The sequence below is a fragment of the Alexandromys fortis genome, unplaced genomic scaffold (genome assembly GCF_014885135.2).
Source record: "Alexandromys fortis isolate MF-2015 unplaced genomic scaffold, M_Fortis_MF-2015_v1.1 scaffold_31, whole genome shotgun sequence".
Taxonomy (NCBI): Eukaryota; Metazoa; Chordata; class Mammalia; order Rodentia; family Cricetidae; genus Alexandromys; species Alexandromys fortis.
Genome location: NW_026067974.1, coordinates 2770027 through 2783072, shown reverse-complemented (window position 1 = coordinate 2783072; position 13046 = coordinate 2770027). Strand labels below are relative to the sequence as shown.

Genomic DNA, 13046 nt, shown 5'->3' with positions numbered 1-13046 from the left:
AATTCCTCATTGTCCTGCTCACTCTGGTAAACGAAAGACAAAGAACGAGCGTGCAAAAGGAGAGGGGGTAAGGGTGAGTGGGGTTACTCAGCGCTCAAGGCAGTAAGTGAACCCCGAAATCTGGCACCTGCGCTTTTAGCAGCCCAAGGTCCAGAAAATCAGAGCGTGCGGCGATGCTACACACGCAGCCCGGCTGGGCGGGGATGGTGGGCGGGGACGATCGGTGCCCCGCCCCTGCACGCCTATCGGCGCGCGGTGCGGGCCCTGACGTCACTCTTGTCAGGGCAGCGGCACATGGACTGCCTGACGCGCTGAGCCCGGCGCTGCGGGGCCGCGGAGCGCGGGGAGCAGCGGCCGCGCCGGGGAGGGGGGTGGGGCGGGACGGCACCGCCTCGGGTGCTCGCGCCAGGGTCGGCGGCCCGCGCTTTGCCTTCTTCTCATCTGCTACCATCTACCTAGTTTTTCTTTCTTTTTTTTCTTTCCTTTTTTTTCTTGCAGTTTTGAACATTTTGCAAGACTGAGTGTTTGGAGGCAGGTGAGAGCATCCTGCCCAGGGCCGGAGGAGCCCGCAGCGCTGAGGGCTCTTTCCCGGGACTGTCAGCACCGATAACCCGAAAGTTTTTTTGTTTTTGTTTTTGTTTTTTTGTTTTTTTTTTAATTTTGCTATCTGCATGCTGATATATTTACAAAGACAGAAGTAAATTTTTTTTTTCTTCCTTTCTGCAACTGTTTTGAAAGCGAGTACTTTTTGGTTGGCAAAGGACGGAGGAAAAAGCTCATCAACATTTTGGGGCGGCGATTGGCCTTCTTTTTAAAAGACAATTGAGTGCATCACGATGGAGAAAATGTCCCGACAGCTCCCCCTGAACCCCACCTTTATCCCGCCTCCCTACGGCGTGCTCAGGTCCCTGCTGGAGAACCCGCTGAAGCTCCCCCTTCATCCTGAAGACGGTGAGCGTTACCTCGGCAGCAGGGCTCAGGGAAGGGACAACACTCTCAGGGACCCCCCCCCCTGCTTGGCCCGGCACCCTCATCTTTCTTCCCCTCTCCTGGCTTTAGTGAAATTGGGGACTAGCTCATCACTCTTTCTCCTCAATGCAAAGGGGATCCCATTTAAAATAGCGCTGGGGACCTTGCCTGAGCTGTCTAGGTCTGTCCTCCCGCAGCGCAGGTGACAGGTGAACTTGACAGGTCTGGATCCTTGCCTGGAGTGACAGGGCAGGAGCTTCTGAGGGAGAGCCTGATCTCTGTAACTGAGAAGAAATGGGAGGGAGGGTGCTGGTTAGAGCCGGGGGTCCAAGTAAAGGGGAGGGGAGTCTCACTCGGCAGCCTGGCTATTATAATTGCTATACCGTTTCCGTTACTGTTTTGTATTGGGAACTCACGCAGCTTGAGCGGAGAGGGTTTTTTTCCCCCCGCAGCCGGGTAATTCACAAAGCGGGGTGGGGGTGGTGGGGGGAGTGGTCTGTCGGCGGGAAGCGGTGCACGCCTCCAGCGCTGACACTTTCCCGGTGCACTCTTCCCGGTGGGAGGGGAGAGCAGAGCAGGCTCACGTGTAACCGCGTGCAGGAGCCTCCTCTGGCTTGAGCCCTTTCTTGGTAAGTCTCAAACCTTCCCTAGGCAACCGTGACTGGAGCTGGGGACACAGGGATAGGGTGGGGTGGGGGGGGGGGCATGCATGTGAGACCGGGCGGGGAAACCAGCTGATGCCCTACGGATTTGTGTTTTGTTTCGGGCGGATGCAGTTTCTTGCCTTTGGTGGTATCGCAGTGGCAAAAGCAGATCATGCGGCTTCTGCATAAAGTCTTGAAAGATTATTTGGCTGCAAATAGCTTCGGGGTGTTTGCATCATTTTCTCTGGGAGAGAACGCCTGTTGCATTGCAAGAATTGCTGTTGCTTGATTGCGAGCTACATACGACCCCCGCCCCCGCCCCGCAACCCCGTACCCTCCCGCGCCTTAAGGAGTAGCATTTGGGAGAAAACGGATGCGGATGCGGTAGGCTTTTGCGGTGGGTGTTTTAAGTCCAACTCTCTAATGATACTGTGGAGGACTGGGGATTAGAATGAGTGGCAGAGGGGCTGTCTGTCTCTAAGGAATCAAAACTCAGAAGCAAATTCTGTAATCCTAGATTCCACCCACACCTGGATATTGGCAAAATGCAGAGAGCTTGGTAAAGACCAAATCCGGGGGAGCTGTAATTTCCAGGCAGGAAGTCGCTGCATTCTTCCATCCTAGTGTCGAAGACAGCACCTTTGCAATAGCACTGCTTCAGATGAAATGCATAAATGTACACTTTGTTTGTAAATTAGGTAATATTGAAATGTTTGGGGAAAAGAAAGAAGAAACCACCGTTTCGAGCCGCTTTACTCATTTTGTGTGTGTCTCAGTGGCTGTTCAAGCAAATGGATGAGTTTGAAAGTTCTTCCCCTCAACCACCGCCCCCATCTCTACCCATTACACTACCCCTCCCCCACAGGCCCCTGGCTCCTTCTAAGACAGGAGCCTCCTTATCTTCCTTGTAAATGGGGATGGCTGCAAGTTCACTGAGATAGTGTCTGGAAAAGGGTGGGTGTGAGAAGGAGATGCATTGTATTAAGGAAAGGGTAGGAGGGTTGCTTTACTAAAACTGAGCGTGAAAACCCTGGCTTATAAATCTGAACGACCTCAGGTACTGACTGTAATCAAATTGGGAAAGATAAAAATCATACCAGGTTGTTGGTGGCTTCCTTAAAGAGAAAATCACATCAGTTGTCTATAATCTTGGGTGTTTTTTTCCCAACGTAGATTTCAGTGACTTATCCCTTCAAACAGCACACCGGGGACTGCTCTCTTGTTTTTACTCCAAATCAGCCGGTAGCCCATTCCTACAGACCAGGGCTTTCTTTCCAAAGTAAATAGGAAGATGTCGAAACGCTAGATTCAAAAAAGACAGCACCTAGAGGACCTCTGGAGAAGTAGTTTTGTAACAGATGGCAGGAAAGCTGGAGAGAGAGTGACCCTCTTTTCTTTTCTGCTTTTCAAACAAAGCTCACCTTTCCCTTCTCCTTCAGCGTTTAGCAAAGATAAAGACAAAGGAAAGAAGCTGGACGATGAGAGCAACAGCCCGACGGTCCCCCAGTCGGCCTTCCTGGGACCCACCTTATGGGACAAAACTCTTCCCTATGACGGAGATACTTTCCAGTTGGAATACATGGACCTGGAGGAATTCCTGTCGGAAAATGGCATCCCCCCCAGTCCATCGCAGCATGACCACAGCCCTCACCCTCCTGGGTTACAGCCGGCTTCCTCCACTGCTCCTTCGGTCATGGACCTCAGCAGCCGGGCCTCTGCACCCCTCCACCCTGGCATCCCATCTCCGAACTGTATGCAGAGTCCTATCAGACCAGGTAAATTCTGGAAAGTGCACCTTTTAGATGTGGGGATCGTTGGGGGGGAGAAGTAAGCATGAGTAGGAGATCTTAACTCACTGTCTTAGAGAAGAGCCCTCTCATCCTTCTGAACATCCTTCCTCCTTCGGGGAGCATGCGCAGGTCTCACCTGCAGAGTCGGTTAAATTCGGACTCTGTGGACCTCCCCTTCGAAAGCTGGTGTTTTCAGGTCTGGGGTGCTAAGCCAGAGTGTTCATCTTAACTAACTCCCGGGGGGAATTCTGAGTCGTTGGTTCAAAGGCTACAGTTTAAGATACTCTGGCCTAGAGTAAATGACTGAGCTAATGGGTCCATGTAAACATTCATCCTATCTCCTGCCCCCTTTCCCTGGTCCCCAAACACAAAGATGATAAGATCTTGCTGGATAATTTGGGTAGACCCCCAGAAAGCTGGGTTAACCCATATCCCTTCTTCTCTGGCTTAAAGGGGTCAATGCCAGTAGAGGTGAGCGACAGTTTTGTTTTTTCAACCATCTCCTCTTGTCCCTGACTGAGAAAGACCTAGAAGAAATCGGGCTCTCCTATGAAGTGAGGCTAAGCCTCTTTCTTTGTAGCACTCTGTGTCCCTTGAGTCAATCTGCCTTTGTAGTGTTTCCACTAGCATCTTTCCCTCACGTTTATTTCACCTTCCTCAAGGCTGGGACAGGGCTGGGGAGACAAGCTGCAGTCAGTACATGCTTCTTTGAGGACCAGAACTTGACCCCTGTGCCCATGTAAGAAGCCAGGCATGGTGGCACACTTATAATCCTGGTCCTAGGGAGGCAGATACGAGAGGATCACTGAGGTTAGTGGGCAGCCAGCCAAATCAGATTAAACACACATGCACCCACATGTATCTCCCCCTCTCCATTTAAACAGGCTCACACGATACACAAATGAATAATACAAGATATTTTAAAATGAAACAAAAGCATCACCTGGAAAGAACCAGGCTTTAAAGCCCATTGCCAGATAGGCAGGGGTAAGCATGGACGGAGGCAACCCCGGATCCATACCTTTAACTCACCACAGTGCCAACCAAGAAGGAAGAAAGATCATTTTATGCATGGGTACCAGGAACAAAGATTCAGACTGATAAATTGACAGGAAGGTCACGGAACCGAAGGCCTTAGCTGCAGGGAAAGACAGAAAACAGGACAATGAGAGACTTGTGTTAGCGTTTGCTGCTGAACTCTGTGTCCTCAGCTCAGGCAGAAATTTCTGCCACACACAGAGCGGGGTTTAAATGGAAGGGAAGGAGAGGAAGGAAGGGAAGGAGGAGAGAGCACACCTCCCTTTACAGGTTAGGCCTGGAGTTCAAGTTCACCCTTTCATATATCTCTGGGCTTTCAGATCTATTTCACCCCATCTCCCAAACCCACTCTGCTTGATGATAACTCTAGGCCACGGGTTCTGTTGGAATGAAGTCTTAACCAGCAGCTACCCGCAAAGGCTGCATCGCCCTCTTGGTGTGATTGTGACGACTTCCTATGAAGAACGCATAGCGCCACTGTCTTCAGTTTCTTCACTGGGAGAGGCAGCTAGCCCCTCCATTCCGGATATGGTGATGTGTCACGGGGAGAGAGCAGAGTCCCAGAGAGTGAACCCTGGCACTTCCCACGTTCCTCTGCATGTCTGAGTGACCTTAGCCATGGCATAACCTCTTGGAGCCTCAGTTTCCCCTTTAATAGAAGGGTGTAATTTCGATTTGATGAAGCTGTTTAGGAAGTTATAGACAAAGCACCAAGATCAGATGGCTAGCTCCAGGTGTGTTGTTAGTTCAAGCGGTCATGGTCGTTGTTACCTTTTACTGTTATGACAATGTCACCTGAAATACGTTCTTAAAGTCACTAGATACAGTACGCAGCCTCTCTCTGGAGGGAAATAGCAGGAGATTTTGCCCAGTGAGTATTGTCTAGGGTGCTCCTGCTGGGAGTGAGAAAACTGGGATCTTAGAATTGGAGACTCAAGTCATTTCTCAGAGCTCCTTAGAGACCACATTGGTCCGTGACTCAGGTGATGGGGATTTCCCCCGTCAGAGTTGCTGCCCATAGCTAGGAACTCCCAAGTGCCTGTGGGTATCACTTTATCCAGTGACAGAAGAAACATGCCAAGTGGTCTGGAAATAACCCCCCCACACACACTTAAATATCTTTTAAAAACTAGTAGAATTACATTTCAAAATGATTTTATTCTTTGAATTGAAAACCCAGTGTAGTTGTAACAAGAAAAAAAATCAAAACTCTTTTTCAAATGATAATAGATAAAAAAATCACGTTCTATCATTCTTACAATGTTGCTCATGATACAGATTATATTGAGAAATGCAATTCTAAGGTTCACGGGCTTGATGGATGTGTTATGTCAAGCCAACCAGAAAAAAAAAAAAAGCAAAGTTCTTGACTGTTCTGCATAGCTCACAGGAGTGACCAGAATAGAAGTACCAAGTAAATCTTGAGGAAAATAAGTCCCCAGAGTTGGAAGAGCACAGATGCAGCCATGAGCATTCAGGGAACTGAGAGATTTCAGACTCAGCCGAGATTTCTCAACCTTGGCAGTCTTCCTTGAGGCCTAAGTCTTGTGGTGCACAACCTTGTAGATTACAGGATGTGAAGGGCTGTCCCTACTCTCTCCTTTAGACGACCAGTGGCACCCATGCTCCAATTGTGCAAGGCAAAATGTCACCTCCAAAAGTGCCCCGGATGAAATCTCTCCTAGCTGAGAATTAATGACCTGGACCTTCAACTTGGGCAGCAAAATGTAGACTTAATTTAAGCTGCTATCGTATAAATGAGTCCTCTTTATCCCCTATAATACTCTGTGGCAAGACTTTTGGGAAGATCAAGAGACAATGGGTTGCCAAGAAGAAGAAAAATATGTATATTAATAAGAGTGCTTGGCACTTTGGAGGGATAGAATGAAGTCATCAGGTTAGCCAAGAGATAGTTCAGCACAGTTCAAACAAACATTTGCCTTCAACTGCTTGCTCAGTGTGCAACTTTTGAGTAGTGCCCAGTGGTACTGTGTCAATAGTGCTGCCTGTCTGGGTGAAAGGTGGTGAAGCCAGATCGACAAGTCATGGAGGATGAGGTCTAGCTCCAGAGTGTCTTGGAAACGACGAGCCGAGCACAGTTGAAATTTGTTAATCACAACAGCTCCCTAGACCCTTCCCTTATGTTAAGCATCCTGACCCAGTTCCTCCACATTGGTAGGTGTCTGATCAAAGGATGTCTGAATAGCTGGAGAGATAAAAGTCTTCCTGAAGACCTGTTCCAGAGACACGTTGAAAGCTGTGGTGGTGGTGGTGATGATGATCGTCTTGGGTTGTCTTGTCCACGAAAGGGAGAGTGGTGGGTTTTGGATGTGGGGGCTTCAGAGGGTCTGAATGCAGCATCCTGGCTGTTCTCAGCCCAGCAGGATGGCAGAAGTCATTCTGTAGGCTTTGCCCTTTGCACATCAGATGGCATCAGAGCTAGTGGGGGGCAGGGGGAGCGTGCTCCTGGACATCATGCGCTGGATACTTGGAAAAATAAGTATCTGTTTGCCCTGAGATTTGAGTGACTTCTTTAAGGACAGCTGTCCCTTTAGGGACAGTCATCTATAGCAGACAAAGGCAGAGTTATTTTTAAACCCTGTGCTTGTAAAGATGGATTTGAAACCATTTCTTCTTCTTCTTCTTTTTTTTAAATATAGCTTTGGGGTGTCCTGCCACTTTAAGTCCCAGATTCAGTTGAGAATTAAGAAGGTTTTCTTTTCAGTTCTGAGCCCAGGGACTGCGCTATGATGAAGGCTGGGTACACACAAAAGTGAAAGTCCTTCTGCGTGGTCACGTGAGGAAAGAGGACTTTGAGTGAATGGCGCCGAGAGAAGGGGAGAGGGACAATTGTTCTAGCTTTGCGGTCTGCAGCTTGTGCCCTCTTTCTTCTTGTTGTCCTTGGTGGTCGGACTTTGGAGCCAGGAGGGAAATTCCAGCTATGGAATTTGTGTAATTATGTGGGGAGTTCTGGGCAGGTGGTTTCAGGATTATGGGAAGTTCCACAGAGGAAAATGAATGAGGCTTTTGTTGAAGGACCTACAGATCATGTATTTTCCTACCCTGTGTATGTCCATCCGCTAGCTGGGAACCCTGTGATTGATGGTGTCGTGTCTACCACCTTAAGAATCTTGGCGGTTTCTACTTCCTTTGGATCAAGAGAATTCTGAAAGGTAGACAAGAAGTCCAGTGGGTCCTGAATGAGGTCTCTTAGGTTTGCTTGTCTTGTCCACCAAGCCCCGGAAGGGGACAGACTTACCCTATTCTCACGTCCATGTGGCTGGTACATATAGAATAGCAACCCCTCGCCTGGAGCCAGAGATACTTGGACCAGGAAGTGGGAAGCAAGAAAGCATGGTGGTAGGAACCTAGGCTTTGGTACTGGAGGCTGAGGTTTTCATCCTAGACTCACCCCTGGCTTACCAGGTCATTTTGTTTCTGCTTCTTAACCTCTCTAAGCCCCAGTTTACGTAGAAATAGAATGGAGGCTAAAAATAACCTTTTCCCTCTGGAGTTTTATCAGGCTTAAAACAAGATAAAGCATGACAAGATGCAGCGGAGTGCCCGGCAGGCACAGGAAAGGGTCCTTCGGAGAGCAGTAGCAGGGTACAGGAATGGCTGGGTTCCCTGTCCCCATTCCCCATTCTAGGGATTTGTTCATCTAGTCCTCTTCCCTCTGCAAAAATAGGACATGCGTCTCTCTCTCTCTCTCTCTCTCTCTCTCTCTCTCTCTCTCTCTCTCTCTCTCTCTCTCTTTCTCTCTTTTTGTCCAACAATCATGCTTGCAGCTGGTGTGACCTTTCTCTCTCTCCTGGCTTAGAACAAATTACTTCCCTGATGTTAACCTAGCATTTATCCTCTCTAGGTTAGGGACTCCTATTCTGCCTGTGGGAAACAACCCAGCATCCGTCCCCCACCCCTAGGTCTCATGGGAGCCCTGGACACCCTGGCTGCCTGCCTGCAGGACCGTGTGCTCCAGGCACGTGGCCATGCCCTGTGGAGCTTGCCCAACTCCGGGTGGTGTACTGGCTTGTCTTCTTTCTTTTTCCCCTCCTCCCTCTTGCTTCTCTTCCCAGGAGAACTATAGCGAGTGCCAGGGAGCAATTGAAATCCTGACCCTAGCATGAGAAAGTTGAGCTCCAAAGGGAGGGCCATTGATAGGCCAGGGAAACCTGTTCTGTCTAACATCCAAGCCAGACCCTAAGCCTGGCCCTCTGGTCTGCCTCTCAGAGGCCCTGTCTCCTCTGTCTTTCCTGCGCCGTGGCTGTGGGCAGGATTCCTGGAGGCCGGCTGCTGCCAAGGGTCTTGGCAGAGCGTCTTCAGTTCAGTGCCGTGCCTACCAGACTAGAAAAATAGCGCAAGGAAGACAGAATTAGGCGGAGAAAAGGGAGTGGTGGTGGGGGAGTCGGGAGAAAGCCTTGATGACATCCTAATACAGAAGGCCAGAGGGTGAGGAGACAGCAGTGATTTATTATGTGACTCCGACACCTCTCTTCCAACTAGCACTAACCACTTTTACCCGGGAATCATTTTTTATGTCTTAGCAGTGAAAATGAAGGGGAGAGGGAAGAGAGGGGAAGTAATAAGATGGAAAAACGCATTAAGAGCAAGCCAAAGGCGGCGAGGAACAGGTGACACAGCGCGCAGTTCTGTGATGTCGGGAACATTCATATTCAACCCTCTCATTCCTTGTGTTTGATACACGCACATCCCTGCAGACATCACCACTATTTGGCCATACACCTAAATTCTTAAGACCTAATGGCCTGGTGGCTCCCCACCTATCATGTGTCTCAGAATGTTCTGGGTCAGAGGCATGGATACCCACATACAAGGTAGCGATGGCTTCTTGAGCATGGGCTCCAATAAGCAGAGCTGAGTGTGAATCCTGACATAGTCACTTCCAGGCTCCCAGTTGATGTCGAGTAAGTCACTTACTTGATGCGAGCTTCTGCGTTCCCATCTGGAATTCTGGAATAGTCATGGGGTCTCTTTCATAGGGGTGTGAAGGTCATATGAGCAGGGCATGGCAGGGCAGATGCACAGAGCCTGGTACCCAGCCACTGTGGGCAGCACCCCCAATGTCCAGTGAGTGTCATTCTCTTGGAGGACATAGCCTGAGACTCAGAGAGTCTTGATACTGCCCCCTCGACTAGAGTTCAGTTGGGTCAAGGACCCTGGATTTCTCTGCTGCTTCTCCAGTGTGCCTTGCCTGGGCCTCACCTAGCCTCTCGGTTTTATTCAGGTGCTCAACTGTGGCTAATTGTGACTTGATTCAGTTCTCCTCTCTTACAGGATTTAAAACCAGAAGTGAACAAACAAAGCGCACCTTGAAGAAGTCCTTGCTTAGATTTGCTAGTAAATTTGCTAGTTATTGTGAGTTCTTTGCTAGTTAATCTTGCAATGCCACAACCTAATTTTTTTAATTGTAAGTTTTAATAACTGCACGTGACCCCAGGAGAAAGGAGAGCAAGGCCTCTGAATATGCTGGAAAAAGACGGTTTAGTTGATACTCCTGGTGTCCAGGAAAACTGTTTATTAACATTTTAGAAGGTAATCTCCCCTCCATGTCTTCCTTTATTGTACATCCTCAGACTCCCTGAACTTCCCTTCTGTAAGAAGGGCCCGGCAGACACTAAGTTTCCCACAGGTCAACTCCACTGTCTTTCTCTAGTGATGCAGGGATTGGACTGGGACAGGGAAGGGCTGTAAGATGCCAGGGGCAGGATGGACAGGCCCAAATATAGCATCCGGTTTTGCTTGGTTTCCACTGTGCTCCTCGGGGAAGACAGACAAGGCAGGACCCTGTTGCTTTTCTCCAGCAGACGGTCGTCTCAGAGAGAAGTTCAAACTCCCAGCACATAGACAAGTGCCAGGACAAACCTTTCTCTTGGGGCCAAGTGGTGAGTTTATGGAGGCCTCACGTGTCTGTTGAGAAGGGTAGGGTGCCTTGGGAATGAAGAAGACACACATAACATTTAAAATGATGGAAGGGACCAGTGCCAGGCCTCGCTGACACACCCTACAGGAAGTGCCCCCAGGACTGCCTGGAAGAGCTGGACTCAGTGTTAGGACCCCAGAGGAAGTAGGAGAGCTCGGTTGGAGAGTCGAAAGTAGAGGCACAGAGCTGCAGAGCCATGAAGTCCATGGTGTGCTTGGGCAGCAAGGACCCGACTGAGGGTGGCTGGTGCAGAATGTTCGTCGGCAGGAGCTCTGGTGGCGGGACCCCTAGACGGCTCCGTGCCTAGCAGGCTACAGAGCCCCAAATGTGTCCCCGAGGCAGTGGCGAGCCCTGAGGTTGATGAGCAGGGAAACAGCCTGTGAGCATTTCTGTTTGGGTTCAAGGTTAGATTTGGAACACTTTTAGAAACTTGACAATAGTTTCCTCTGGCAAACTAAGGATTTCCTTATTTTTTATTATTTTGAAAATAAACAGTCTCCCTCCAACATCAAACAGCTTTTTTTAAAAACACGATGTTCTAATTGATCTAGATGAAGTAATTTCAAAACACAGGGTTTAAGTTTCACTTGTGAAACCCATAATTTTGGTGATTGGGGGAAGCACTCTCTGGCAAGAAAGTAGTTGGAGGGATTTGAATGGTTTAGAATTTAAATGTCCAAAAGCAGAGCTGGCCTCAAAGGAGTAAAAAATAGATTTTAATAAACTTAGCCCATTAGTGTTCATTGCTTTTAAATGCCTCTATTTTATACGGCTTACTAGGTTTGCAAACAAGTATATTGAACCATTTTTTATGAGCATATTTGTGTGCGTGTGTGTGCATGTGTGTGTGTGTGTGCTTGTGTGAGTGTAGGTGTGTATATGTGTGTGCATGTGTGAGTAGGTGTGCATGCATGAACATGCAAGTGTGGGAGTCGTGAATGCCTTGGTGGTACAAGCAGTCCTTGAGCATAGTAAGGATTAACTGCAACAGGAATACCAAGCTAAAAAATAGTTACCCAAGTTTATCACCAGGTTATTAATTTTCCTCGAGAAACAAAGGACTCATCCCTGCACTCACGGCTGCAGGGTTGTAATCTGACCTTGTTTTTGTGGCTTCTGTCTGTCTTCCCTGAAATCAGAATGAACTGTACCTCATACTTATAGCATTCGTATGTATCAAGGGGGGTATTGCTAGAGAAGACGTGGTGGGGGGTGATGGGATGGGGGATAACTACTGAATGATACAGGCTTGAGATGAACTCTCTGGGTCCCCCTCGAGTGTATATGTATCAGGCTAGCATTGCAGGAGACTGGACGATGTCGGAGAACCCAAACCAGTTCCCTTGAGTAAAAATAAATAAATAACAGACCATTGTGCGGTTTCACATGTAGCTGCATACAGCAGGCAGTCCCCAGGATAAGTCTGCTAGAGAAGAAATTATACAGGACCTGCTTCTGTTTCCCTGTGACTGTATCTATGAAATCTTCTAAAATGCTTATGTTCTTTCTTTTCTGACTCATTACCTTCTGAAATCACCACCTACCCAGTCTCTTGTTCTCTCCTGAAGAAAAAAAAAATCACTGGTCCCACCAAGTTTCTAAACGTTTTATTTTTAAAAGTTTAGTCTGGCATGTTTATTATTGTTGTGACTGCTGCAAGAATGCTTTGGAATCTGCAGGTCTTGTGATGAGGTATGGCTGGTGGCTAACGGGAACCCCTTGGCACACCAGTCTTTCCCCCCATAGACCCTGGATTCCTAAAAGACAATGAGTGCGTGCTACAGAAAGATGCTCCTGGGACCCACAACTCTAAATCATCTGTGACAGAATGTTCTTGCAAAGAGTGGAACTGCATAAATGGATCGGCAGAAATGAGTGCTTTGGCAGAACTCTTTGGGTGGGGAAAAGCGCTGTTTGCTCTTCTAATTAGCTCTGGGTAGCAGTCTTTTCTGATGTCTTCACTGAGAGACCCAGGCTGAGGTCTCCTTAGTGGTCTGTCGAGCACTGCCATATTTTTTTAAATGTGTGTGTGTGTGTGCGTGTGTGTGTGTGTGTGCATGCGTGTGTGCGTGTGTACACGAGTGCACGTGTATGTGCACGTGGAAGTCAGAAGACAACCTCTTGAATACAGTCTACTTACTTTGAGACAATGGTCTCTTGCTGGCCTAAACTCACTGATTATGCAAGACTGGATGGCCAGGGATTTCCAGGGATCCCCCTGTCTGCACCCCAAGTGCTGCGATTACAAACCACACACCACTGGCTTTTTATGTGAGTTCTGGGGATCAAACCCAGTTCCTCAAGCCGGTGAGATAAGCCCTTTACCAGCTCAGCTAGCTCCTCAGCCCGAGGGCTGCTTCTCTCACTGGAAAGGGTTGAGCCCGCTGCCCATCCTAGCACACAGAATGCCACTTGAGTTGCACTGAGTGAACACGAAAGAGGAAGATTTGCCAAAGATGCCACAGGGCCCTGATCAATGGGGATCAGTGCTGGAAACCAGATGAGCAAGATCACCCAGATACACACAGTCAGCTTACCCAGGACAGAGAGTGTCAGACTTCTAGGTATTATAGATGCTCTGTTAAGGATGTGGGCAAAGAAAGCTCAGTGACCGACACAGAAGATTTGATTCATCTTATTCATTATGGTAAGGGCTTAAAAACT

The 13046-nt window shown here is 48.6% G+C and overlaps 1 protein-coding gene across 3 annotated transcripts in view; it reads left to right on the top strand.

Annotated features, from left to right (window-relative positions):
* The first annotated feature begins 289 nt into the window (after positions 1 to 289).
* The window catches only part of Hlf (HLF transcription factor, PAR bZIP family member), a 57818-nt gene continuing 45061 nt past the window's right edge, over positions 290 to 13046 (top strand). For 2 of the 3 annotated variants that reach the window (XM_050156776.1, XM_050156775.1), the window contains exons 1-2: positions 290 to 951; positions 3053 to 3388. In XM_050156776.1, coding sequence (XP_050012733.1) covers positions 837 to 951; positions 3053 to 3388 — 451 coding nt within the window. In that variant the 5' untranslated portion in view covers positions 290 to 836. Of the gene's footprint in view, positions 952 to 1501; positions 1599 to 3052; positions 3389 to 13046 lie in introns of those variants that run through there. The other variant, XM_050156777.1, reaches the window with a different exon arrangement.